This window comes from Phalacrocorax carbo, chromosome 8 (genome assembly GCF_963921805.1).
Source record: "Phalacrocorax carbo chromosome 8, bPhaCar2.1, whole genome shotgun sequence".
Classification (NCBI taxonomy): Eukaryota; Metazoa; Chordata; class Aves; order Suliformes; family Phalacrocoracidae; genus Phalacrocorax; species Phalacrocorax carbo.
In genome coordinates, this window is record NC_087520.1 from 4,490,232 (window position 1) to 4,518,226 (window position 27,995).

A 27,995-nucleotide genomic window follows, 5' to 3' on the forward strand; every position below is an offset into this window, starting at 1 on the left:
ATGGAGCTGTCTACAACGGGAAACGAAGAGGATTATGTGATCTTTATCGGGATCTCTTTACAAGACTGATGTGTGAAAGCGAAAGCGTGGTGTGAAGGAGCATCTGCCACGTCGTTAACACATGGGACATGGAAAGAAGACCCAAGAGGTGAGTGCAGGAGCATTTGGGGCGAAAAAGTTGTTCAAAAAAGACCTAAAAAGACACAGAAGGGAAATCTTTTCCCTTGATATTAGTATTGATAGTGAAAACAGATAACAAAGTGGGAGTGTGGGGTGAGATGGGATATATTTTATACCAATATATTAACATGCTCAAGGTTAGAGCTGTTTCCCACCAGTTAACCAACCCCTCTGCTGATCTCCCGACCCAAGCCAGGCACAAACCCCTGGCTGTCAGTGCCGCTGCCGCCAGGGAATGTTTTTCTGTGATATTCTGATTCCATCTTTCTGGATCATTTTTTTTCTTTGTTTCAGCCCCTTTTGTGCCAGATCCACTTCGGTCCTGCCGCTCCCCATGCTGGGCTGCGCCTCCAGCTGCAGCAGTGACCCATCTGCCGGGCATTTCCCAAACACCCCGAGTAAAATGGATGAAGGATCATCTCTTTATTCTTCTGAATAAATACTGCTGGGTTTAAAACAACAGCACAACAAACACGCTCAGTGTGTGTTTCAAGCGCTTTTGCTCAGAGTCTGTGAAACAAGAGCGGAGGCTAGTCTGGGAAAAAAAAGTCCAACCTGAAGTTGCCATTAACTAGAGATCGAAATGAAATGGAGGTTCAGCTTGTTGCAGGGATGTGGGTTTTACGAATGTCACTGTAAATTTTTATTATGGGAATTATTGCTTATACTATTATGAGGATAATAGAAATTTAATATGGCAGGCAAATACAAAACCCCTTTTAATTCTATGCTGTTGATCATTTCTCCTAAAACTATTATTAGAGAGGTGGAAAGGTGGTTTTCTTTACAAGCTCTCCTTCTGGCCTTTCTGTGCAGCTCACAGAACAAAGTAAAAAATATTTACGGTCTTAATGATACAGTAATTTCAGCCTTGAGATTTGTTTATACAGGAGAAGCTTTTTAAATAATAGGTGTTTATTATTGCTGAAGATTTCTTCATTTTGGCTTAGCGTATGTCTTGCGATTCCTCCCTTTTGGTGGAGCAGCTGTTAGTTTTGCTTATTGCTTAGTCTGAAATGTGTATGGAAGTGTCTATTTGTGTAAGGGCAATCTTCTACGGGATTGATTGTAGAGTATTTGTATGAGCGTGCAGAGAGTCCACTGCACGTTGATTTCATTTCAAACTAAACATCTCTCTGAAAGCAGAGGTTAAAACAAGTGCGAACCAAAGCACTGGTCATTCACAAATTGGTTTGTCACAGTCTGATAGCTTAGTGTATTTGAATACTTCTTTGCAACACTTGAACCGCTCTCAAACTGATTCACAGAAGTTAATTGAAGGCTTAGTCAGTACCAAGAGTTCTCCTGGAGAGGAATAATGAATAAGGATGCACTGGAGAGGAACGGGGAGGCAGCAGGACCGGGACGGGGGGATGGGGAGGAAGGAAGCCAGCAGTGGTAGATAAAAACAGTGGATTTGCCCGTGGGGTCTGTGGGAGATGCTTTTCCACATGAGCTCTCTGCTGCCGAAACAGCAAACACACCGGCTCTGCGCACCTGCCCGTGCACGGAGTGTTCTCCCATCCCTCCCTTGCCTTGCTCTGCGTATCTCGGCACAACCAAGCCGGGCTTTTTGGGGCAGGAAAAGCAGTGTGTCTCTCGGGACCCAGGATGCGTGCCAGCGCTGGGCGCAGGAAGGCGGCAGGGCTGCCCCGTCCCTCCCCGCGCTCAGCCCTGACCCCTCGCAGCCACTTGTCCCTTCTCACCCGCTGTTTGCTTAGTCTCCAGGGAAACACTTCACTGGGAAAAATCTTTGCCAAGTGCATTTCCAACATTTTGGGTTCAACAAACTTCTGCAGACTACAGCGCGGGGTTCGGTGTCTTGAGGACATCAACCCTCGTTTTGGAAGGGCATAACAGGAACATGGTGATCCTGGTGAGCTCGTCCTAGGCCAGGCAGCCCTGTGCTCCTGCGGGAAGATGCTCTTCCGAGGATCTGGGGGTCCTGCTCCTTGCGGCTGCCCAGGAGAGAAGCTTACAGGTCTATAAACCAGCTGTGTGAATGAGAGGGACCTTGCCGTTCCCAAACCGGCAGTCTAGCACGGGGAGACAAGGCAGGGGCCTATGTCCAGGTGCCTGGCCCTGCCACCGCGTGGGAGCTTCGCTCTTCTTCGCAGAGGAATTGCAACCGGCTGCTGTTTTCAGAGGACTCAGCAGTTGGCAATGCCTTTGCTGTCATCTCCTTCCTCTTTTTGTTTCGCTTTTTAGAAGCTTTAAGCCTTTCCCTGGCAATAAATTACGATAGCTGGTAGGGGAGGAGTGAATTTTAAGGCTCATTCCCTTCTGGGGCCACAGGGTTCTAACTCTGGCCTAGAAAAATACACATCCATCAGATCAGGCTTTGCAGCCCTAAATCTTTTCCCAGAGCCAGGGAACCAAGTCCCCCCTTTCTGGGGAGAGTGTAGATCACTCCTCCCTTTTAAACAGAGCACTGGCGGCGCTCATAAAATATCTCTCTGCCGCTGAGAAAGGCTCAGGTTAGGCAATACCTAAGAGGGTTCAAAACCTCACCTTTTCTCAGGAAGACCTGAAGCCTTTATTTCTTGGTTTTTAGGCTGGAGTCATGAGTCTTGGCAGGTAAGACTTCAGGATTTGTCTACTTAGATGGAGGCAACAGTGAGGCACTCTCTGGGGAGAGGAAACCCAACTGAGGAATGGTTTTGTGTATTTTATCCAAGCGTTAATGCTGTTTACACTAATCAGATTTATTTACTGTGGGGGAAAAAAACCTTTGTAAATACAAAGTGTTTATTATTACTACAGATTTCTTCTGTTTGGCTCGATGGTTCCTCACTGGATACATTTCAATTCCTGTCCTTTGCTGAGCAGCTGCCCTTCCTGGCCACTGCCCAGTCTGCAAATCCACATGAGGGTTTTGCCGAAGCACATTCCTAAGGGCAAGTTGCCACAAAGGACCTCTTCTGCTTCTCAGGAGGATTTAGGGAAGCAAGAGCCCTTCAACTTTGGTGTCAGTGCAGTCAGAGTGATTTCAATACAAACACCGGCATGCTGCAGTGGGTCAGGCTGGATAAACGAGTGGCTGGGTGACTTGAGTCTTCCCTGCCCCTTCGTGCATGGCATTGCACAAGGTGCGCTGGTTGTTTTGTCGTTTTTTCCATGTTTTGGCCTCTTTAGGACTTCTGCACAGCCTCTCTCCCGGGAATGCCGTGGTGATGAGCGCAGCAACAGCCTCAAGTGAGTGCTGCTGTTACCTTTGCAAGCACCGAACACCGCGCTCTGCCCTTGGCTGGGATGGAGGTTTCCCACGCGAGCCGTTGGGATGGCTGTGATGCCAGGGCTGGCTCCCGGGGACTTGTCCCACTGGCCAGGGTGGGCCAGCACCTTTGTGCCTGTGACCCTTCAGCGCGATGGGGTGGCGCGTGGCTCACTGCAAAACTCGCCCCTGGGCTTCACCCCAGAGCTGTATGCAACACGAGGAACCCGGCCAAGGAGGTATGCTGGTGGCAGCCTTAGCGCTCCTGCCTTGGTTTAAAAGAAACCAGAAGCCTCTCACCATGCGTGACCCCTGGCAGCGCCGGGAGGCCCACGGGGAGGGGGGGTGATTCCTGCAGGCACCGAGAGGGTGCCAGGCGAGGTGGCATGGGGTGCCATTCCAAGAGGCTGTGGGGCAGGGCAGGGCAGCCAGAAAAGCTCCCTGGGGTGGGGTGGGGTCGCAGAGGGGCTGAGATCGATGGGACACCCCCCCCCGGAGCGTGTCAGTTCAGCTCGGAGACCCGACTGGGTGGGGGATGAACAAAAGTCCAGAAGAAGAAGAAGAATAAAACGCGACTGTGGATGAATCGCTGAGCTGGGCGGGAGGATGGAGGACACTCCTGGCCGCTTTCTGGGGCGCGGGTGGACGGACGAAGGGGCAGACAGACGGATGGATGGATGGATGGATGGGGGGGGGGGGCTGCCCCCTCTCCCCTCCCTCTCCCCTCCCTCCCTCCCTCCCCCCCGCCGGGCCGGGCCGGGCGGCGGCTCCGCTCCCCGCCCCCGCCCCCGCCGCCGCCGCATTTAACGGGGCTCCCGGTCCCCGCCGGCCCGTCCCGGCGCGGCCCGTCGCCTCCCGGCCATGGCGCACCCGGCGCTGCCGCTGCTGCTGGCGCTGGCCCTGGGCCTCGCCGCCGCCGCCAAGTCCCCCTACCAGCAGGTCCTGCAGCACAGCCGGCTCCGCGGCCGGCAGCACGGGTAAGCGGGCGAAAAACAAGAGGGGGAAGGGGAGGGAAAACTTTTTTTTTCCTTCCATTTGCACAAATCCCGGTGAGAAAGGGCGGCCCCGAGGCGGGCGGTGCCTCGGTTGCCGCCGTGCGGGGCTTTGTGCGGGGCGGAGGCGCCGCTGCGCCCGGGGCCGGTGCGGGGCGGCTCAGCCCTCCCTCGGGGGAGCTCTGGATGCCTCCTTCTTCCAGGGATAACGTCTTCCTTCTTCCCGGGATAACGGCTTCCTTTTTCCCGGGATAACGGCTTTTTCTTTCATCCCCGAGCAACTTTTTTCTTTCTTCTTTGACTAATTTTCTTCCTTTCTTTCAGGATGCTTAATATTCCAGATGTCATTTTAGACCCCTCAATGATTCTTTATTGGTCTCTTCCCGTTAAGGAAAAAAAGGGGGGGGGGGCGGGGGAAGTCCCCAGATTTTGAACAGTTAAACATTTTGTGGAAGGTATGCTCGCTTTCATGAATTTATAGAAAAAGAAAGAAAATTGGTTCGATTCTAGAGGAGTGTCTCTGAGGAGTGGGCGCCAACTTACTCTTTGACTGTAACCCCTAGTAAGCCTTGAAAGTTTCTTGATGAAATAATGCCTTATTTACTCATAAACCTTCTGAGATAAGGAATATCCAAAAAATGCATGTAGACCTCTCTTGCTAGATCGACAATATGTTACGGACTGAGTAGTTCAAGTCTTCATTGATAGGTAGAAAACAGACCCTATGTTAATAGTTGTTCACTTGGTTTTTAAAGTTTATTGGGAATTAGGTGGGGTGAAGGGATGACAGAGGTTTCAGCCAGCTTTCGTCTCTCAGGAGGATGACATTGATTGAACTGCGGCTTCCATTTAAATGGATTGCTGAAGGCAGGGTCATGAAATGCTTTATAAAAACCCCCAAGACTTAAATATTGTAATTTGATACATTAGCCAGCAGGGATCCAGGTCAGTATTTATGAAATGGAGTATGCTGTTTATATGTTAATCAGGTACAGAATCCAACAGACAGATTCTGAGCTGATGTCTATTTGTAAAATTTCAATAATGAAGGAATTACAGTGATTTACGTACAAATACAGTGAGTCTGGTTCTTCATCTCTACATGATCTGAAATGAAGTAAATATCCAATTCAACTGATAGCCCCGAGGCAGAGGTTTGCTCAGACTCGGGAAGTTTGTGCAGTTCTGGTGTAAATCAGTCCACTTCTCTCTGCAGAGGGAAGCCTTTACCCCCTGTGCAATCAGTAGAGGCACAGGGTAAGATGTGATCGTGGTGCATGCTGGTGCCTGAGATCTTTGGGAGATGCAAGGAATTAGTATGCCAGGGTTTCCAGACGAAGTGAAGTTGTGCTGAGATAAATCCAGCCGCAGCACTTTGCTCACTGGTCCCTTTCTGATGGAGAGAGCAATTTATACCAAGCCAGCTTTTAAACATTAACCGAATTTTAAACATTGATTAACGATGTGCCAAACAGATAGAGCAACACAAAACCAGCCAAAAAGCTCTTGGATGTGAGGCGTGTTGTTTAGCTTGCAGGAGGGAGCTCAGGAGGGATGTGCAACCAGGGCTGCCACCCTTTCTGCTGCGAGCGTCCCCTCACACCATCAATGCTCCTATTGAGCTGAGATCGAGTTGGGTGGCAGAGCTTGGCTCTGCAGCAAAACTTGTACGTCTTAATTAATTTTTTTTCTTTAAGTGAATCAGCTCAAGTCTGGGAGAGGAGCTGAGAAGCATGTAAAGAGCATTAACATTTGAAGATGAAAACCTAGGAGTGCTTTTCCAGGACTCGCCCAGCTCTGTGGGCACTACGTGATGCTGGGTATCTTCATGGGCACTGTCACGGCAGGTAGCGGGGACCATACGGCAGGTCCTGCTCTTCTCTGCCCCTTCCCAAAGGGCAGCCCCTGCCCCAGCAGCTCCCAGCTGCTGCCTGCCAAGTGGAAGGCTTCTACGGAAGGGGAACAATAGGCAGTTTTATCCTCGAGTCAGCGCGGCTGGCTGGGAACGGCATGGCAGAGGTGATGAACTCCAATGAGGAGAGGGGAGAGTGTTGACAAATTCATTTTAAGCCAGACTGGGCAAAGGACCAGAACACGCACCGCAGGGAGCTGCTACTACAGCCTGCCTGTGGGAATCATTGATAACACGGCCCTGGGGATGGATTTTTCTGCACTAAGAAAAAACTGGGAAGAAGTTTTCCCCGATAAGTCAGGGAGAGAGCAGCAGCCCTGTGGAGCTGCAGTCCTGGGCAGGGAGGAGGGAGCAAGGCAGCTCTGAGTTTGACGCTGTCCTGAAGGCGCAAGGGTTTTCTTGGCAGGCTCCTCCCGGGGATACGGGGGAAGTGATCAAACAAGTCTTTCAGTAGCCAGGCTTGTCAAGATGAATATTAGAGGGATTGTCCACTGCCGTCAGCCAGACGCTGAAATCGAGGCAAGGTTTGGAATTTCGATGTAATTGGAACCATATTTCAGTGCAGCAGGGCCGGGGTAGCCGAGGTGGGCTGAGTCAGAGAGCACAGATGTCTCTCTAAGCAATGATTTGGCGTGGAAATTACTGAGCCTGGGCCAGTTTGCACCAGCTGAAAGTTTGGCTTTGTGATTTCTAACTTTTTTTTCAGCAGATTCTTTCTCCTTGTCCCTCACCCTATATATATAAAGGGGATCAAATGCTTTCATGCAGGAACAAACTACCATTACTGGATATGGCAGTAATGAGGGAAGTGGTGAGCCTAATTCCCCCAGGTCCCACGGGCCCTCACTTTCCCCTCGGGGCAGGACGAAGGTGCCAGGGCCTCGCAGGGTTGGATCCTGTCTCTGCAGGGCCCTGCAGCAGCCACATCAACAAAGGCTCATTGAAGGCAAGCCAAGCTCCCGCTGAGACTGGCACTGGACTTAGCCAACATATAGGAGATCCTCACATTAATTCATCCTAATGATGGGCAGGCTGGCCTGTTTTGGAGAGAACCGAATTTGGGACGCTGGTGAAAAGCAGGCACGGCTGCAGGAAGAGTTGGTGGTCAGGCCACAAACTCTGCTTTTGTTAATTTTGGTAGGGAAGCGGGCAGCATCTTGGTCAAACCCAGGATGAAATAGGCTGCTGTCTTTTTTCCTGAACAGATCAAGACCTTTACAATAGCATCTCCACGCCCCATCCGGAGTTTCATGTGCACAAATGAAAACTCTGCCTTGGACACTGCAGAGCACTTCTGATGGGCTGAAGCGATGATTTATGTAAATACTGCACGTACTTCTGGTGCCGCTGCCACAGCCGGGGCATGGTGTTGGTGTTGGGAATCCAGTCTCAGTTGGGCTAAGCATCCTCAGCTTGTTTGGGCATTTGCTACACCTCTGGCTCCAGCCCAGAGGCAGTCGGTGGCCTCGCAACCCAGATCCATAAATCATATCTCATGCACTGACCGTGTGTTGCCCACATACATTGCCAGGGCTGCTGGCTACAACCCACGGAGATGATGAGCCAGGCTGAGCAGGGGAATGCTGTGCTGGCCAAACCGGCAGCAAGTAAACTCCCAGCTCCTGTCTGACCACATCTTTGCTTGCAGTGAGACCACTTCTTAGAAAGCTGAAAGGCTGCAGTCAGCTCTCGGTGGGGTTAGTCACACATGTAACGCCAACCATCTGCTTTTCTGGTTGAGAAGGTGCTCTTGGTACCTCATGGGCTGGTACAGCCACTCTCAGCCTGTGCTGTCATACCTGGTGTGTTGAAACCGGGGTGGGTAGTGCCACTGCTCACTCTCCCCCTCAGCAGCTCAGCATGTGTCCGGAATAGGTTGAGTCTGTCATACAGCACAAGTACCTGTTCTGGTTTTGGTGCAAGTCGGTCCATGGGCTGATAAATATCTGTTTGTCTGTATGTCTTAAACAATAAAATAATGTTTTTCTGGGAAGGATTTGAATTACTGCGTAACTTTATCAGGTTTTAACTGGGATCCCAAACTGTAGGTAGCTGTTCACCATAGAAATACTGACCAAAGCATTATTTTTACCTTCATTTCTTTATATTTTGGGGAGAGGTGGAACATGGAAAAAAGTCAAGATTTTGCACTCAGTGAAGAAAAAGATGCCCTGGCAGAGTGAAGCGGGATCTCTTCCACTGCTTCCTCCACTTCACGATAGTCATTATACACTCAGATCGTGCAAGTTGACTTGCAGCTCTCAAAGTTTCCTCCCTTGCAACCTGAGCAGGGCTTTTTGGGCTCTGTCAGGTGGGGTCTGGCTCCACGTTGGTGGTCAGCACCGAGAGGAAGGAGGCTTACAGGACCCTCTTCTGCTTTGTCGTTATCTGTAGCCCCAACGTGTGTGCGGTGCAGAAGCTGATCGGCACGAACAGGAAATACTTCACCAACTGCAAGCAGTGGTACCAGAGGAAGATCTGCGGGAAGTCAACGTAAGTAGTCAAGTGCTGGCCAGAGCCTCCCCGAAGACCCCGTTGTGGAGGTGGGTGCTGGGTGGGAGAAGCAGACGGTGTGACAGACATGGGATGTCAGAGCCCGTGGTGTGGGCTTAACATGTATACGTGTTAAGAATTGTTTTAGCCTTTTACTCCCAAAGAAACACTCGTGCCTTGTTTTTTCACAAATGATAAACATGATCTTAAAACGCTTAGATGTTAAGAATGGAAAGTGCCATGTAAATACAAACCCTGATGGTTTATTCTAATTGCATTTCTATATATATTTATATAGCTCTCAATGTTGTAATGAAGTGTGTACCAGATGTTTTCTAGTACTTAGCTGTGCCTCTCTCCATGCTAGGTTCAATGCTGCCTAGCTAAAAAAAAAAAAAAAAAGAAGAAATAAAACACAACCCAGAGCTGAAGGATATTGGAGAGAACGTAAAATTCATCTACACATGTTTGCTTTGGAAGGGGAAACCAGAAATAAGGGGAAAGAGGTGTCAGTTTTAGCCAACACTGTCTGATGACTCCACAAGGAAAGTTAATTAGACTTGCAGGCCAATTCCACGTTTTAAAAAATTGCAAACAATAATATTCAAGTAGCTGTTGCATAAAGTATCCGTGTAAGCAGCCTCGGGACATTCTTTTGAAAGATGTAGTCAGCAGATAATTAAGGATATGCGTGCTTGACTGTCTGCCAGGCTGTAGATCAGGAACGGGGAATCTTTTTCCTTGGCGTAGGCCAAACCGGGCTTTCAGACGCGCTTGCTGGCCCACACGTTAGCACGCACCACCGCGTTATCCAATATCAGTGCAGAGGTGCTGGCCATGGGGAGCAGAGCTGTGGGCCAGGCCTGGTCCTGGATCTGCAAGTTCAAGAAGAACAAACAGCAGAAAATCATCTCACGTGTTTCTGATATGGTCCAATGTAAAGTGTGAGTAGATCTATAGGAACATGCTGTTCTTTACTGCAGATTAAATAAACTGCTTCTGTAGTAAACAGCAGACTCTGAGATCTCCGGCTGTGGTAAGCTATATTGCTTTTATTTGGGTTGCCTTCGTTAGTTTAGCTGTGATGGGTGGCCATCAGGGTTCGTTTCATTTGTTCAGTGTTGGTATCATGAGGAGGGAGGCAAAACAGGAATCATAACCGTGGATGGCTTTTGGCCTTTCATCATGCTACCCATGAATTTGTCTAAAAGAGGAAAATTTGGTACTTCAGGAGGATGTACTGCAGGATGTCCCCCAGAGTGAGCATGTCTAGTGGTTTTCCTTATGTCCAATTGTCTTTACATAAAGAAAAGAAAGGAGAGGCAATATTGTAAAAACAAAGAACCACACGCCCTGCTCCCTTAATTCCACAAACCCACCAAATCTGGGAAGACTTAATTTGGGTGGTTAGAGTTCAGGCTCTCATCTTGGCAGAACGGTAGCTTTTTTGATGTAAGATGGACAAGATTATGGCATGGCAATATGGTATCATCATCACCTCTTCTGATACCAGAGTATCAGAACTTAGGAGGTCTCCAAAGGAAAAAGGACTCACCTGTGGGTGTGGGATAGCTTTGCTGTTATAGACACTGAAAGGCAAAGCGATCCAGCCGTGGAATTCTTCAGCTCTGAAGTGAATAAGAAACTAACCTCAAGTAACCCAAATGTGCAGCTGTATTTGGCAGAGACAAACTCATCCGCTTATCTCCAGAAAGAGGTAGAATAACTGGCACCTGGCAGTATTTCATGATTTCATTTGAGGAGACGGGGTGATCTCTTCTAACCTCATTTTCTCTACTTTTACCCAAGTGTCTAATCCGACGACGCACTGCTGAGAGAAAAGCGTATGCAGCATTAACCTATGAGATAATGTTCCCATTATACACGGGATTTGCTCACTATTCTTCACTTTGCATCATCTCAACAGTGGGTGTTATTGTCTTCTTTTCTCTTCCGAGTAATTTTTGAGCCTGGGCCCTACTTTGCCCTTTAGCAGTGCTTGTGCAGAACAAAAGACACTTGCCTTGACTCACATTTTCCAGAGGACCCTGGGACAGCTCTGATTACACATGTTCGCTGGTGATGGCTCCCACTGGACATGGTATTCCTGGCATATGGAAGCAATCAGGAGTTGTTTGGGCCACGAAGGACATGATGCGTTATGCTGCGGCAGTCAAATGCTTCAGCCAGTGTCAGGGGCCTGATGCTGCGTTGTGGTGAGCGCATCAGCGCCCAACAGAGCGTGTGGGCACAGTTAACGGTGCTCAGTATGAACCCTTGGAAAGTGGTCCATTGCATGGGACTGAGCTGGTCCATGAGAGGTTTTGAGAATACCAGATGCCTTTAAATTCCAGAAAGAGTCAGAATTTGGCATGTTCATCAGCATAACTAGGTGGATCCAGCCTTTGCCTGGGATGCGTAGTCAGAAGTCCTCTCCTGAATCTGTGTGCTTGGTCCTCCTGTTGGCAGGGGGATCCACCCCATCAGCCCAGGGCGGGTGGTGGAGCTGGATAAGCATGGCCATTTCTTTCCTCCTCCTAAAAGGCTTTTCCCACCTGTGAGAAGAGCAGTCCTGGGATAGGAGATGCTTGACCTGTCTCACCTACTTCACGTTTGACCTGGCTGTTATCCTCCATATTTGCTTAAAGAGTCAGTGGTGCCGCAGGTGGGATGCGTGTTGCAGGTGCAAATACCTGCTTCTAGGAAGGTAGTTTTGTCTGCTTTGATTTCTTTGCTTTTCCTGCTCTGATCACTGTTTCAAACAGGTAGTGGTGAGGGAGGTCAGTGACAGACCAGGTACTGCAGAGGAGCAAAGCTGAGCTCCTGCAGAGCTGGCTCAGAGCAAAGTTCAGTGAGGAAGGCAGGAAAGCTGCTGCAAGCCTGTGACAGTATGTCGTAACTTCACTGCTTCTCAGATGATCACATCCTGCATTGGGAGACGCAGAGCAACTGGAGCAGCAAGGAAAGCCAGCTCAAAAGACGTGGATGTGCTTCGTCTTTAGCCTTCAGGTGCATCACCTTTCAGTTGCTGCTCCAGCCTTGTGGCTGAGCGCTCATAGTCACCCTGGGGTGCAGCGGGCACCGTGCTGAGTTGCTTCAAGGCTCTTACCAGAAACACATAGGTTATGGCTGTAAGGCAGAGGCTTGGTGGTGAGGCTTTGCAGGCTTGCGTCTCGAGCAACGTCTTTTGGTCCATGGGGGTGGTGTGCTCTGCTGGGGCTGGATGTGCACAATGGAAATTTCAACACATGCATCAGAAGAGGTCTCTTACCTCTTTATCTGCTGTTCTTCTTTGTTTTTCCTCTCTTTGCTGAAGGGTTGGCTCACGCAGCTAGGGAGAAATTAGATAGAGGATTTATGTACATTTTTTATCATTGCATTACTTGCTGATGAAGTGAGATAAGACAGTTGGCAAGAAGTCTGACACTGCTTTGATTTTAATGAGCACTGAAACAAGATTGTTTTGGTAATTAGGTAATTTTCCACTGTTGGTTATTCCAAAGCCAAAGAAATAGTTTATTTAGAGTATATTCTTATACTTGTGCCTGTGGGTTTTTTAATATTTTTCTACCTCCCTTATGCACTGGACTCATTCTTCCAGAATTGGGGTTGCAATTGAACACGTCCCCACGCAACTTTTTGTCTTGAGAATGAAAAGACAGCTTACATAAATTTGGTTTTTTATTACTTTTTGAGGAATAACTAGTGGCAGTAAGTTGCCCCTTAATACATTCCTTTTTTTCCTTTTAAATTAACTTTCCTTTTGTTGTCTGATGTACTTTCCTCAGTTCAGGAAAGAAAGGACTCTCTGGCACTTATTTTACAGAAACAAAACATATGGGTTTTATTACAGGAAATTATTACAAATGGATCTTTATTCACTAATATATGCCCAAGCTTATTTGTATTACCTTGAAAAATGCACTTAAAATTTAATTTCAGATCCTAAGAATGCAACAGCAGTGAAACAATGACTAATAAAAGCCAGGGAGCTTGCTTCTGCAGTCAGAGGCAGATAGACATTTAAGAAATAGTGTTTCAAAACCAGAGGCTGAAAAACTACGGATTTGACTTGAAATTGCTCAACGAGGAGGTCAGGAAATTGTGGTCAGAGGTGTGCCGAGTAGATGACAAATGCTCTTTGTAGGAGGGCATTGCTTATTTAACCCACATCGCTGGCATCCGCCGTGTCCCAGTGTAGTGGTCTGTAGCTGCGGAGCAGACACCAGAAACAGGGATGGACTCGGCAACTCCAAAGGCTTTTGTGCAGAACCGGCCGTGCGGGGCGGTGGTTGCGAGTGTTCAGTGTTTTCTCCTGTGAGTTGTTTGCCCCTGGCCACGTAAGAGAAACACTCCTCTCCAGGCAGCAGATTGTGGCTCTGACGCAGCTGGAGGAGGACATGTCAAAGGAGCAGCCTTCCTCCCGTACAGATGTGGAGGGTGCTGTAGCATGGAGATGCAGAGTCCTGCAAGTGAGGCACAGCAGCCTTCACCCGCGGCTATGCTGGAGGTGGCTGCAGGACCAGCTCGGGGGATGCCCTGTGCCCAGCCCCAAGCGACCTCTTGAATGGTGCCCACGTGCCTTTGGGTGGGCTGGGTGGTCTTGTGCTTCCACCAAGTCCACCAGCCCCGGGAGGGCAAGTGGCTGAAGCTGGTTTTTTACAGTATCTCTGGCTCCTTGTAGGTGCAAACACTTGGCTGAGCACCTCTGTGTTCACCTGGCCCTTTGCAGAAGTTTTCTGGTACTCAACTCAAAATGCTGGTGTGCAAAATGCGTCCCAGATGATGCTGGTAGGTCACCTTCAGTGGGTGAGTGAGATCCAGGGCTTGAATGAGCCCCTGCACGGGTGGAGCTGGCCCTGTTACTGGCCTCGGTGCTTCTTGCCATTAGCATCCCTCGTGGGGTGGAGCTGGAGATGCTCACGAACCCACTGAAAAGCAGGCGGTGTGGTCCCTCCATCGCTTCCCGGTGCCCTGCCATCCCTGCAGGCGCCTGGCTGCTGGGGCAGCCCCGAGCCAGCGAGCTCCCTGTGCTGCACGCTGTGAGCATCAGCATCCTGCCCCTTCGTCACAGCTCATTAATCTCCGATTGATCTATAAATAAGCCTTTTAAAGCCTACGTCAGCACTCAGGAATTATTTATGCTGAACTTTGGAATGATTTCTCTTTAATCAGCTCTTCGTCTTTGATTACAGGTCTGAACCAAGGGAACTGTCTAGACTGGATTTAGTTTCTAGGGTGAAAAAAAGAAAAATTGGAGGTAGGGGAGGGAAGTGGTGGGGGGAGAAAGTGTGTGTTTCCAATGAACACGAGACAGGGGGGCTGGGGAAAGCAGAGCAGCAGGGTGTTAAGATCTCCAGTAGTCAAAGGAAGGGATTGCTTTAGGCAAACTCTTTCCCACATGGAATATATAATGTCTAGACAATCAGTCTGGGTTTGCTTTGTAATTCTCTTAGGAAACCATGACACAGAATTTATTTGCTTCTGTCACAGAAAAGCAGGTATTTGTTTCACTTACTGGCTCTTCATTACCCTGAAGAATTCCCTCTCAAACCCCAGGCATTTCCACTGTTTATTAACAGTGTTAAAATGATGACAAATATCTGATGCTTGAGGATTTTCCTTTCTCTTTGAGTGAGTGTGCTGAGGCTCGGCAACACAACATCCTACTTGTCTCAAATCCAATGGGGAGCACAGAGGAAACGCTTGTCTTTGGGAGGAACACCCATTCCCTTGCTGTCTTTAGCCTATCAATCAGATGGCCTTGCTCCATTCACACCAAGCATAAGAGCAATAGGTGAAAGAATCCCCTGTGAAAAATAAATAGGCAACTTATCGATTGGGGTTTTTTTTTCCTTTTTTCTTTTTATTTCCCCCCTTGTTAATATCAAAATATGTTCCATTAAGTGACCAGCTTTGAGAATCAGATGACTTATTTCCCATTAAGTTGCAGATGATGGACACAGCATTCAGGCAGATCTTGTTTATTTAGGGTCTGCAAATCTGCAGGATGGCCCTGATTCCCCTGGATGGGGTCTCTGGCTCCTTTGGTTTTGCTGGGGGATAGTGCTTGATCGGAGCAGCAGTTTGCTGCCAGCCAGAAGGAAATGCTGCACTGAGGGTGCTCACAGAGACATACCCAGTGTTAGAAAGATGGCTGTGCTGCGGTAGTGCCTTGGGTGCCCATGGAAGCACGTGCTGCCACTGGTGAAGTTGGTCCTTGCAGGGTTTATCCCAAGTCCTTGTGCCAGTGCATCCAAGACCTTCCCTTGCTCCTTCCCCTCCAGGTCTGTCTTGTGGGTTTTGCCATAAGTAAGCAAACAATTTTTGGCAGTGGACAAGAATAGGGTGAAACGAAGGAGAAATGCTCGGCTGGTTTGGTAAAGCAGCCGTACCGGAGTTGCAGCATGTTACTTAAACAGTGATCGGACGTGATAGCAGCAGTCAGCCAGGGAGATCCCCAAATCCTGTGGGAAACGTGCCCAAATAAGCCAGCATTTGCAGTGCCTTGCATAGGTTATCTGTTGGGACCGTGGCATCAGTTTCCATCCACTGTTTGTACAAAGTCTCCTGGAAAGTGTGGTTTTGAAAAGAAATCGTGTCTGCTTTTGTTCTGTGGAGAAATTGGCAACGTGCAGCCCTGAAGGAGATAAAAATTGCGGTTTGTCTTTTGTTCAAGTCTAGATTTCTAATGAAGAGTCTGCTTAGAAACATCACCAAATATGGATGGACACAAAACTATAGCGAATAAAGAAAAAGCAGTGAGACGCCGTCAGTTAATCTACCATATCCATCTCTTCTTTCAGAGTAATCAGTTACGAGTGCTGTCCTGGATATGAAAAGGTTCCTGGAGAAAAAGGCTGCCCAGCTGGTAAAAAAATGTTTGACATTTTTTAGACTTCTTAAAATTATACAGCTGCCTAGTAAAGGGAAATGTCATAAAATTACTTAAAAGTGGATTTGATTTTTGCAATTTGTGTGCAATATTGCCATGAACAAGTCAAAAATGGACTCACCAGAGCACCAGCTGAGTGCCAGATCAGCTCCAAAGCATGTAAAGTGTTCCAGACAACTTAAAACCTTGGATATAATTAAACTTAATCAAGCATGGGGGGCCATAAGGGACTACTTATTCCAACAAGTAATATAGCTGGATTGGAAATGCAATCCAAAGGAATGATAGAGCAGCAGACAGCTCTGCCAATCTCTGCTCATTTTTATTTTGGCAAGCATGAGTTTAGCAAAATCGCATTTAGGAGAAAATACAGTTCAGCCACTGATGGGGTTGGGAGGGAATTTACTGGGTTTACTGAAGAAAGACATATTCTGCTTTTGCTTTCTGAATGCTTCCTTCCACGAAAGTTTGATGCTGCCCAGCTAATCACATGGGCTGGTGTGGATGGATCAGTGGAGTCCGAGACCAGCTCTGAGCACCAAAAGCCTGAGTACAAACAAGGATCGGGTGAAAGAAATGACTGTATTTGCTTGCCTCAATTCACATTCATATAAATCCAGAGTAACTCCATTTAAACCTGCAGAGATGCAGTAGATCTCGGATTACACTGCTGTAATTGAGGCTGGAGCTGTCAGGCTGTGATTATTTATTATCTAATGAATGAACAGATACGAGTTCCCTGACATGCTTCATCTCCCCAAGTATTTTCACCAGCAGCCCTCCTTTAATAAAGCCCAGTGCAGGGAAGGATGAATGATGTTGTGTCGGGAACATAACCTTCTCTTCTTTCAGCACTGCCACTCTCAAACATCTATGAAACCCTGGGAGTTGTTGGGTCTACCACCACGCAGCTCTACTCCGACCGCTCTAAGCTAAGGCTAGAAATTGAAGGACCTGGAAGTTTTACAATTTTTGCTCCAAGTAATGAGGCCTGGGCGTCCTTGCCTGCTGTAAGATATAATTCCTCTTCTTTCTCCTCTTCCTCTGGCTTTCTCTAGTGGAGACCCAGCTCTGCAGGGGTCTGGATCCAGCCCCATCTGGCAGAATAGACACAGTCCTGATATAGGAAGGACTATGACTTTCCAAGATGGGAATCACTGTACTGGTCCATCAGCTCCAGAGATTTGTTTCTGAAAGACCCAACACTAAAGAGGTGTGGATGCTCTCCAGCAGGTGGATGTAGAAATCACCTCACTCAGTTTTCCCTGGCTCGTAGCATTAGAATTTGCATTAAGACCTGCAGCAAGAGACTTTCCATCCCCTTTGGGTTCTCTTGTTGACCCTTACTTTACCACTCTGGTTGTTCTTAATAATTTCTACAAGTAGCCAGTCCCAGCTGGAGCCTTAGTAAACCTGCAGCCTTCCTGCATCCCTGTGTTCCTACGCTCAATTACATATAAATTTCCTTTATGTTGGTTTTGATTTTCTCACTCTGTGTCTTGTGAAATTTCCACTCCTGAAATTGTCACCGCTGTCCTGCCCATGCTCCCATCCCAGTGGAGCATCTCTGTTAACAGGGGAGAGTCCCGATTGCACGACTCCTGTCCCGTTACATCCCACATTTAAATCACTTGTCCATAAATACGTAAGAACAACTATTGGGTCAGGGAGGAGGCATCGTTTTTGGCTATCCCCACTACCAAGCCCCTAGCCCAAACAGCGTGCACTAGCAGAAGCCCTTGTGAGGATGATGCTGTTGGGGAAGGTCTCCTGGTTTATTTGTCCTCGGCCCTGAGTGATGCCTTTTGTTGCCTTACTGCTCGTTTTGATGCAGTGACACCACACTGGAGCTTGCTGCCATCATCCCTTTGTCTGCCAAGGATGGGGACTGCCAGAGCTTCTAGCTGCTGTTGTAAGGCAAAAGATAATGATTTATGAAAGTTAGAGCTCTTAATTTGCACAGATGGCTTAAGGCTGAATACATCACTTAATACACACACGTGCTCACACCCCTTGGGAGCACCCTGGATGCAGCCAGACCTCCTGGCTCTCTCTAACAAACTGGCTTAATAGCACTCAGCACTGAAACATGGATTTTTCTGATTTTCAGGAAACTTTGGATTCCTTAGTCAGTAATGTTAACATTGAGCTGCTCAACGCCCTCCGCTACCACATGGTGAACAAACGGGTCCTCACGGACGATCTGAAACATGGGACCACACTTAACTCAATGTACCAGGACCTGCCTATCCAGATTCACCACTATCCTAATGGGGTAAGGCATTTGTATGAAACCTACCCACACTGGGCTTGCCTTCCTTGCACCTCCTTGCACTGTCCTTGGGCCTCCAGGACTCTGTAATGCTTAGGTTGACAATTATTGATTTAGGATACATATTTAGAAGGAGCTTGAAAAGAATATTTGTAAGCAGATAGTTTCATCGATGCTGTTGCAGGGAAGTTGCCCATGTTGCTGTATAACAGTATGCTTGCCTAAGTATTGGTCTTGCATATTTCCTTAGCCTTGATGAGTCAGGGTAGCCAAAACCACTGATTATTTTCAAAGCTCTTTAAACATGAAAAGTTTCAAACATTCTTGACAGAGCATTCTCATTCTTTGTGTGTTTTTTTAGGAAACCACATTTCTGCTCCTGCTGATTCAATATTATAGCACTCACTACGTTTGAAATAGAAAACCAGCAGAAGCTGCTTTACCTTCTTGGTTTAGTGCACGTAACGCCCCATGGCTTTTTCCCTCTGCAGATTGTGACTGTGAACTGTGCCAGGCTGTTGAAAGCTGACCACCATGCCACCAACGGAGTGGTTCATGTCATCGACAAAGTAATTGCCACCACTACGAACAGCATTCAGCAGATCATTGAGACTGAGGAAAGCCTGGAAACTCTTCGGGTGAGTCCGCCCGAGTGCTCCAGGGATCCTTAAAGCTGTTCAGTCATCCCACTCCCAGTGAACTGTCACGAAGAGCTTGCTAGAGCCTGGATGCTGTGACCCTAAAGCTGCCGATAGAATCCTGCTGCCAATATAGCTTATTTTGCTTTAGGAAGAGAAGTGTTTTGTATCAGTGCAAGTAGAGGTTTTTTTGAGGATGAATGTCACCCTGCTATTGCTGTCAGTAAAGAGATGTAGACTGAGTCTGGCTCCTCACTCTTCTACAGTCAGGCTCAGCCTTAGGAAAAATCAACTGTTTGGATTCAAAGAGTACCGATTTATTTGCCTTGGTATTTGCCAAGTTAAGGAATAACTCAAAAGGCACAGGGGTTTTGCAGTTAGCCAGCTGTGGGTTCTGATCTGAATTATTCACTGCAACTACTGTGACCCTTTCCAGGCATATCAGGGTATTCAGACCAGCTCTCAGCCTTGCCAAAAAAAGGGCTCTTGTACTCAAATTTCTGGAGCACAAGAGAACCATGGGGCCAGGTCAAATTTATAAAGGGACCAAAGTGCTGAAAGAAGCTATTCAGGATTTTTTATAAGTCCTCTGAAATTATAAAAGCCTTAATAAATCTGGCCTGGACAAAGTTGCTGACCTTTGTATTCTGGCTGAATGTGTTTTACCCTCTCTCCTCATTTCTCTGAAGGCGGCCGTGGCTGCTTCTGACCTCAACAGCTTGCTGGAAAGCGAAGGCCAGTACACGCTCTTGGCTCCGACCAACGAAGCCTTTGAGAAGATCCCACGAGAAACACTGAACAGGATCCTGGGGGACCCAGAAGCCTTGAGGGGTAAGTGCTTGTTTACTGAGCCCATTGAGAGGCTGAAGAGTATTTTACAGTTCTAAATTCCTTCTCAAGGACAACTGAATGGCTCCTTGATACACTCTGACAACAGCTGCAGTAAACACGTTTGACAGACTCCAGCTTTTTAAACTGGACAGCCCAGCTTCTTTGGATGGAGATATGGTGGATGTATAGACATGGCAGAGAGAGTGGTATCCAGATACGGAGGAGGGAGCAGAAGCAGTCCCTTTTCGAGTTTTCGGTTGGTTAGCACCCCTGTATGTGATGGTGATGACTATCAATGCAGCAAGGTGCAAGAAAACAAGTATCTAATCGATGTTACTTCCCCTGAAAAATGAGTCAAATAACCACACAAAATGTTTTGAAGTTGACAAAGGTGTATAAAAATCACTCTTTTCACAGATCACGATCATTTCACAGGCTGCTTAATTAAAATCAGCACAATTTAAAGTGACTCCGTATCTTTTGGGGTGGAGCCCCAACAGTACCGTACAGGAGGCCTTCGCCATTGAACAGGATCCCTAAAAGCTGCAATAATTTCATAGTTCATTTTTGCAGCTCACTGAGACACTTGCTTCTCACACAGATCTGCTGAACCATCACATCCTGAAGTCAGCCATGTGTGCTGAGGCCATCATCGCTGGCCTGACAATGGAGACTCTGGAAGGAACCACCCTGGACGTGGGCTGCAGTGGGGAAGAGCTGACCCTCAACGGGAAGCCCATCATTGCCAACAAGGACGTCCTGGCAACCAACGGCGTCGTACATTTTGTTAATGAGCTGCTGATCCCAGACTCAGGTACTGGCACCTCTCTGCATCTTTCTTTCTGTTGCCTTTCTTTTTTCTATTTTGCCAAGGAAATACTGGATTTAGAGGGTGTAGATATTTTGTAGTGATGGGTGGATTGCCTTTAATGCAAGGTTACTATGTGTTGCTCTTCTTTTCAGCTAAGACCCTGTTTGAGCTGGCACAAGAATCTGAAGTTTCCAAGTCTATGGACCTTTTCAGACAGGCTGGTCTCAGCTCTCATCTAACTGGCAGTGAGCAAGTGACCCTCATTGCCCCAGTGAATGATGTGTTCAAAGGTAAGTCAGGAAGTAAATCCCTTTATTCCATCAGTTTAGGCCACGGGTTTCCTTCAAACAGTCTTCAGCCAAGTTTCAGTGCAGAAGCACGCAAACCCTCTCTCAAATACCTCAGCTACAGGCAGTGGCATCTGGCTTTAAAATTAAAACCTGGTGCAGATGTTAGTCTGAATTTGCCCTTTTTTTAGTGTCTCAATGGTAATTTTAAATGAATGTCTGGTTCTTTCCGTACTTTTTGCTGCAGATGGACTCCCCACTGTTGACAGCAACATGAAAAACTTGCTTCTGAACCACATTGTTAACGAGCAGCTCTCCTCTAAGTACCTTTACCATGGACAGAAGCTACAGACTCTGGGTGACAAGGAACTGAGAGTTTTTGTGTACCGCAATGTAAGTTCCTGCAGCGTGCAGTGCTGTACATAGCAGAATGATACTCGATGTCTGTAATGTTATGGCTATCATCTAAGAAGTGTAATTGAGCATCGTGGGAAGTATAAAAATCTCTTCCGAAGCATACGTCAATGATGTATTTTTTTCTGCAATTTTGTCTGCAGAACCTTTGCATTGAAAACGCCTGCATTGCTGCCCATGACAAGAGAGGAAGGTTTGGGACCCTGCTCAGCGTGGACAAAATGTTGACTCCACCGTCTGGCTCAGTGATGGATGTTCTCAAGGCAGACCATCGCTTCAGGTGACCCTTCTGCTCTTCCTAAGTGCTAGTTTAGGAGCGGAAGAGCTGCCAAAGCAGTTTCTATTTATTATGGGTCGCAGTCATGACTATATATATATATTTTTTAACCTAGAAAGAGCATCCAAACCCATGGACTCATTCCTAAATTATAGGGAATGAGACTTCAAATAGCCCTTCAATGAATTGTGAGCCAAGAGCGTGCGGTCCCCCTTAATACAGTAAGAAGCTGGCTCCGAAGCCATCTCTGCTCATCAGAGCAATTGCAGACAAGCCTCTCTGCCTCCTCACTACCATTTGGTCCCCAAGGAGTCAGCATTCCCAGGTTGCTTTTTCATTTCTCACATGTTCTGGTTGGGCCGCACAGGCTCATTTCCTACCTAATCAAATTTTTGATTAATTGATTTGCTGGACCCAAGCAGGATTTTGCAATTTCACAGCTCTCTTTTCCTCACAACACGCAATTCCTCAAAGTCTAATAAAAGCAGTATATAGCGAGGCATTTTATCTATGTTTGCCTTGCAGTACATTGGTGGCTGCAATCCAGTCTGCAGGTCTAACGGAGAACTTGAACAGGCCGGGTACCTTCACGGTGTTTGCTCCAACAAACGAAGCTTTCCGAGCCATGCCCCAAGGGGAACTGAACAAGCTAATGGGTAAGCAATCTTAGAGCATTTAGATGAACAGCTGCTGCGTGTTATTGGTATGATTTTACAATTTCTTTACTGAAGGAGTGGTCAGGCCCTGGCACAGGCTGCCCGGAGAGCTGGGGGAGTCACTGTCCCTGGGGGTGTTCAAAAAACATGCAGACGTGGCACTTCAGGACGTGGTTTAGGAGGCCTGGGCGTGTTGGGTTGATGGTTGGACTTGATGATCCTAGAGGTCTTTTCCAACCTGAATGATTCTTTGATTCTATGATACAGTGAGGAATGCCTAGGTTTCTTTGCCATATCTCATTCTTTGACCCTGTCTGTTGGAAGCGTGGTCTTCCTACACAACTGATGTGGATAAGCCCAATCCAGCAGAAAGCTGAGGATGCACAGGGTGGCACTGAACTCTCACACAAAGCACAGGCATGGGTTTATGCTTTCCTTGTGCTTGGAAGGCATGTTTGTAGTGTGTGCTACAAACTTTGACTTTAATTTGGTTGTGCTGGCTGGTATAAGCAAAATAACTCTAAGGTGTTTCTAGAGGAATTGATGAGGTCTCTGCCTTTCTCAGGGGTGAAAGAAGTGAGAATGAAGCTGTCAGCCACATAGGATCAGGGTGTCTAAAGTAAGTTTGCAACTAGAAAACATGGTGCACCTTCAGCCTCAAGTTACACTCTATGAGATTTAAGTAGTAAATGGATGGAGCTATTGCTCCATCTATGTGTACATGGACAAAGCAGGAAGTCCAGTCTGGTCCTGAAAAGACAATAAATATTCTAGACTAGCACAGATGAAGACCAATATCCTGAAAAGCACAGGCGTGCAGGCTGGGTGTGCAAAAAACCATGAGAATATTTAATAACACTCTTCTGGATAAGCAACATGATCTTTTATGTTGTTCCTGTTGAAAACCGGCTGTGGTTGGAAACAATGTCAGGTATTTCAGTGTAACGTCTTCTCATCATTAAAGCCTAACCAAACATTGACATCACAATTTGGGAAACATCTGCCCATGGTGGCTGGCTGTCCTTTTAAGTGCAGGGATGAGGAACTGGTAATATCAAACTGCACACCCAGTCTAATGCTTAATATATAAATATTTCAGAACTGTTTTGCAGCTATTGTAAACGGCTGCAGGAATGAAGTATCCCAGATGTGGACGCTTCAGATGTTCTTCTTTTTTTCATGCAAATATTTAGCTTACGGTCCTGATGAAGTGAATCATGCTGGTGAGGACGTGCAGTGCAAACTGCGGCCACCCTAGAAAAACTAATGGAAAAAAAGCTCACAGTGTGTTCAGACATGAGCATTAAAAGAAAAAGCCCCCCTTGCTGAAGGAGCTGCTCTGGTTTTGTAGATGGAGGCCATCTTTGCACTACCTGTTCCCCGTCACCTGTCCGCGGGTTTTATCACCGACACTGCATCCTCTAAAGGAGAAAGTGGAAGAGGGATGCTGGCCCATGCTGTGCACGTCACTGCCTCCTCTGGAAAATAGATGGCGAAGGGGAAGCATCTTATCTTCCTAAGCATCTTATCTGTTTCAAAGCACAGCTAGATGAGTAGAGACTCAGTGGGGTGGAGATCAGGCCAGCAATCTGCCAGCCATTAGTGACATTTCTCCTGCACTTTTCCCCTTCCCACCCAGGAATCCTGCAGTTTCAGCTGGGAAGATTATTGCCAAGTGACACCGGTGTTGGCAAAATTATTGACGTTTGCAAATACCCAAGAGCTCTATCTGCTTCCTTATTTCACATAGGTCCTTTTTTTGTTTCCCCCTAGACTTCCTTGGGAAGTGAAAGCAGCAAGAGAAGCAGGCTCATGCTGTGCATAGTGGGAGAATGAGGGACTGAAAACCCAAGAGAAAGGGATTTTGCGTATAGGGCAGGTGGGCCATTGGGAAAGTGTCCTTCTGGGATCCTGACCTGTCCAGACAGGAATGTCCTCAATGTCCTAACCACCTCCAACCAAGGTGCTCCTGCCCAGTCTTTTCAATTTTACATTTTTTCCTTGCACTGTCGGGAAATTATGGTATTTTCCATGTAATGTCATTCCAGCACATGAAATAGGGGAAGCAAGTGCTGATACTGTTTTGCAAATGTAAATGTTTTCTTCCCCCAGGTAATGCCAAGGAACTTGCCAACATCCTCAAGTTCCACGTGGCTGATGAGATCCTGGTGAGCGGCGCAGTCAATGCCCTTGTGAGGCTCAAGTCCATGCATGGAGATAAATTGGAAGTCAGCGTGGTGAGTCACCTGGGATGGGGTTTCGTGGTCAGCAGGGCTGTGGTCTGTGTTTAGCTGTCCGTGTCAAGGACCAAAGTATGTCTGTGTGCATTTGGGTGGTGTGGGAACCTCTTCTAAATGTGCGCACAGTCCCACCAAACAGTGTTTTCTGGGCTGTAGCAGAGGGACTGTTGCCATGTGCTCAGTTCATCAAGCTGGCAGTCTTGAAATGTGGTTTCCTTCAGCTTTCTCCCCAGAAGACCAATTGTAAATGATTTCCAGGAGCTGTTATAAATTTAACCCTGAGTCATGGTGGGGAAAAGCATAAATAAATTAAACAAATAGCTTGCTCAGCTAACACATCATCTTTAGTGTAAAAAAAAAAAGATCTCTGCATGGGGTCCCTTAGTGAGAAGGATTCATTTAGAATCACAGAATCATGGGACAGTTTGGATTGGAAGGGACCCTAAAGATCTTTCCAGCCCCCCCTGCCATGGGCAGGGACACCTCCCACTAGACCAGGTTGCTTGAAGCCCCATCCAGCCTGGCCTTGAACACTGCCAGGGATGGGGCACCCACAGCTTCTCTGGGCAACCTGTCCCAGTGCCTCACCACCCTCAGAGTGGAGAATTTCTTCCTTATATCTTAAATATACCCTTTTTGCAGTTTAAAGCCGCTACCCCTTGTCCTATCGCTACATGCCCTTGTAAAATGTCCCTCTCCAGCTTTCTTGTAGGCCCCCTTCAGGTACTGGAAGGCGTGAAGGTCTCCCCACAGCCTTCTCTTCTCCAGGCTGAACAACCCCAACAGTCTCAGCCTGTCTTCACAGGAAAGGTGCTCCAGCCCTCAGATCATCTTCGTGGCCCTCTGGACTTGCTCCAGCCAGTCCATGTCCTTACATTGGTGGCCCCAGAGCTGAATGCAGTAGATGTATAATTTAGATGTATAGTTTGATTTCACAAATTCTGCACTACATTAAGAGAAAGGAGGATCCTCTATTGAGGGAAAAAAAAGTATATTTCAGAAAAATAAATAACCATGACCCACTCTGCATAAGGAAAAAAAAATGCAGGACAAAAATGGAAAGGCCAGTGCTTCCAGGAGCATTGAGTGCAATCTAGCTGCGTGCTAGACTCTTCCCATGTCCAGTCCTGATCTGCCCTCACTTCTGCAGCCATCCCTCCTGGTGCAGGCAGCAGCACCTGCTGCCGCCAGGGAGCTGCCGGACGTGTTCTGCTGCCGCGGGACCGCGTTCCCAGCCAGCACACCGAGAACGTCCGTGCTCCAAAGCCTCCGGGACAAGCTGCTCAGGCTATAATTTGGCTTTATGTTCTCCTTAATTAGCAAGAGGAATGACAATGCCTACGGCCATGCAGTAAATGAACGAATGCAAAGTGAGGGCTTTTTTAGTAAAATTGGAAACCACTGGTGACAAAAGTTTCTAATTTTCTGTTGTTTTTTTTATTTTTATTTTTATTTTTTATTTTCCTGAACAGAAAAACAACATAATACATGTCAACAAGGAGCCTGTTGCTGAAAGCGATATCATGGCCACGAACGGTGTGATTTACGCCGTGAACTCTGTCTTACAGCCTCAGGGTAGGTCCATGGTTAGAAATACCTAGAGGCGCACCATTACAGCAGAGATGCTTTGGGAGGGAGAGGTGACACGTGGCAATCGCTTCAGTTTATTGAGGAGGATTAGTCTGTTATGGGATTTTCAACACATCCTCCAAAACACTGGAAGGAAGCAGACTGTGTGCTTTGACGAGTATTTCAATGCTATCTGTGTCCCACCCTTAGCTTCAAGGCCGCAAGAAAGAGGTGATGAGCCTGCAGATCCCGCGTTAGAAATCTTCAAACAGGCATCTGTGTTATCCAAGGTAAAAGACAAAAAAATCTCTCACTGTAGCACTACTGAAATTACATTTTGGTAATAACGATTGGAAGATAATGTCACGCCCAGACTTTGACTTGCAAAGAGAATAAGCGCATGTGTTTCATGGAATGACAAATCCTCTCTTCTTGCATGATATAATTATATAAGAAATAATACATTTTGCAACACGAAGCCTACGGTTTGCAGCACGCTGTGAATGTAACCTTGGCATGGTACTATATATGTCAGCTTCCAGTAACGAAGAGTCATTCATCCGTAGTTTTTGGAGACTAGGGGTAAATATATTGACATGCAAACTATGCTTATAGCTGTCAGAGATTTGTTGTATTTATGCAAACCTTATATTTTCTTTCCATGCAGGTTTCTCAGAGGAATCCTCGACTAGGTAAAACAACTTCTCTAGCTTGTTTCTAATTTCCGTCGTATGTCCCTGTCCCTTAGAGAGGTTTATTCTGTTGTCTTGCTCCGCGCAAGATGTAGCATAACTGGGAGGGGAGGGGACAGGCCGATGCTGTGTGTCTGTCCCACCCAGCTCAGGCTTCTCCTTGCAGCACCCGTCTACTCCCGGATACTGGCGAGGATGAAGGAGAACTCGGGTCGATTCTGAGCCGCGTCGTGAGCAACGGCAGTCAGCGCCTCCATCCCACCTGCCCCGGCTGACAGCTAAAGAGAAGGACAGAATTATTTTTAAAAACCAAATATCACCCTTAAATTTATTTTTGTTTCCAATGAAATGGATAGGAAAACTGAAAAGCCATATATATATGTATATATTTTAAGACCATTTTTATTTGTTTTGACCTTAAACTTCCCACGCTGAGGATAGGTTTTGGTTGTGGGTTTTTTGTTTTGTTTTGTTTTACAAAGTAGTCACTAATTTGTAATTTTTAACATACCCAGTTTTGGGCTTGATATGTACAAACAAGGGCAGGTGCTTAATTCCGCCCTCACTCGGGAGCTCAGGGAGATGCTTAGAGCTCGCCTTGGTGCTGTCTCACTGGGGGAGACTGAAAGGGGCTGAATCAAAGCCTCTTTCCCAGGCTCCCAGTGGTACCTACTGGCACTGCAAACTCCCGGCTCCTGAAGCGGGAAGCCAGGTACGATCTCACTGAAACCCCCCCCAAACCGGTGCCAGGATTGGGAAATTTTGGCCAGAACACTTGGCGATAATTGTGTATGTTCAGCTTGCTGAGCAAATACTTCACCCAGGGCCAGCTGTACGGCTGGGCGAGCAGCGATCACTTTGGAGGAAGTAAATTTGTTGAATTCATTAACCATTACCCAATCAATTTTATTTTCCTGGGTTTTTCCTGGGTTTTTCGGTTTGGTTTGGTTTCTTTTTTTTTTAAACAACCATGTGTTTCCTTCTTCCCCTGTGTTTTAAAAGTCTTCCATGAAATTCTGAATTGAAGGCTTTTAACAAAAGCCTCTCTATTGACATTGAGGAAACTGCATAATTATAAGCTGTGGTTTGAACTGTTCTCTTTTTTTTTTTTTATTGGGTTTTGTTTATGCCTATGGGTTTTAACTGTGCTGCATTTTGTTCACGAGATTAAAATGAGAGTTCTGTCTGGCAGAAGCCTTCCAGTAAATGATTCATTTTTAATAATGGTTGGTTTTTTTAATAAAAATTAAAAATAAAATCAAAAATATAAATATGACAAGTAGCGATAATGCTTGTTTGGTTTTCTGTTTGCTTTGGATTGCCTGATGGCAGAGTTTGACCACCTGAGCACCGGGAAGGAGGGGGTCAGATTTGGTCAGATCAGTATTTACAAGTCTAAGAGTTATTAGAGTGGAACGGCAAAGCATTTCTTCTCTCTGGTCCTGCCTTGTCGTCGTTTTTCGGTGGCACTTTCATGAGCTGTCGCTGTCACGCACTTCAAGGAGCACGGGGCAGCTGTGCGCATCCCTCCCCCTGGATGCTCAGCCACCTTTGCTGCTGGCTGGAGCTCAGCACCGCGTGCCACGACGCCAGCAGCACTGACTCACCCCATCAGGGCTTTA

At 47.1% G+C, this 27,995-nt stretch overlaps 1 protein-coding gene across 1 annotated transcript; it reads left to right on the plus strand.

The window, feature by feature from the left end:
• The first annotated feature begins 4,179 nt into the window (after positions 1 to 4,179).
• Positions 4,180 to 27,662, plus strand: TGFBI (transforming growth factor beta induced). The gene is made up of 17 exons (XM_064458356.1): positions 4,180 to 4,371; positions 8,693 to 8,791; positions 15,598 to 15,662; positions 16,539 to 16,696; positions 17,797 to 17,961; positions 18,450 to 18,596; positions 19,286 to 19,427; positions 20,029 to 20,241; positions 20,391 to 20,528; positions 20,773 to 20,918; positions 21,083 to 21,219; positions 21,742 to 21,872; positions 23,985 to 24,109; positions 25,585 to 25,687; positions 25,892 to 25,971; positions 26,349 to 26,373; positions 26,540 to 27,662. Exons 1-17 carry the CDS (start codon positions 4,256 to 4,258, stop codon positions 26,593 to 26,595), a joined length of 2,046 nt encoding a protein of 681 aa, XP_064314426.1. The 5' UTR covers positions 4,180 to 4,255; the 3' UTR covers positions 26,596 to 27,662.
• The last annotated feature ends 333 nt before the right edge of the window (positions 27,663 to 27,995 follow it).

What these genes read in the sequence shown, in the direction of transcription:
- TGFBI (XM_064458356.1), top strand. Translation starts at nt 4,256, where the DNA reads ATGGCGCACCCGGCGCTGCCGCTGCTGCTGGCGCTGGCCCTGGGCCTC. An exon ending in AGAAAAAGGCTGCCCAGCTG is followed by an intron (nt 15,663 to 16,538) that starts GTAAAAAAATGT and finishes CTCTTCTTTCAG; the next exon opens with CACTGCCACTCTCAAACATC. An exon ending in CCTGGGCGTCCTTGCCTGCT is followed by an intron (nt 16,697 to 17,796) that starts GTAAGATATAAT and finishes TCTGATTTTCAG; the next exon opens with GAAACTTTGGATTCCTTAGT.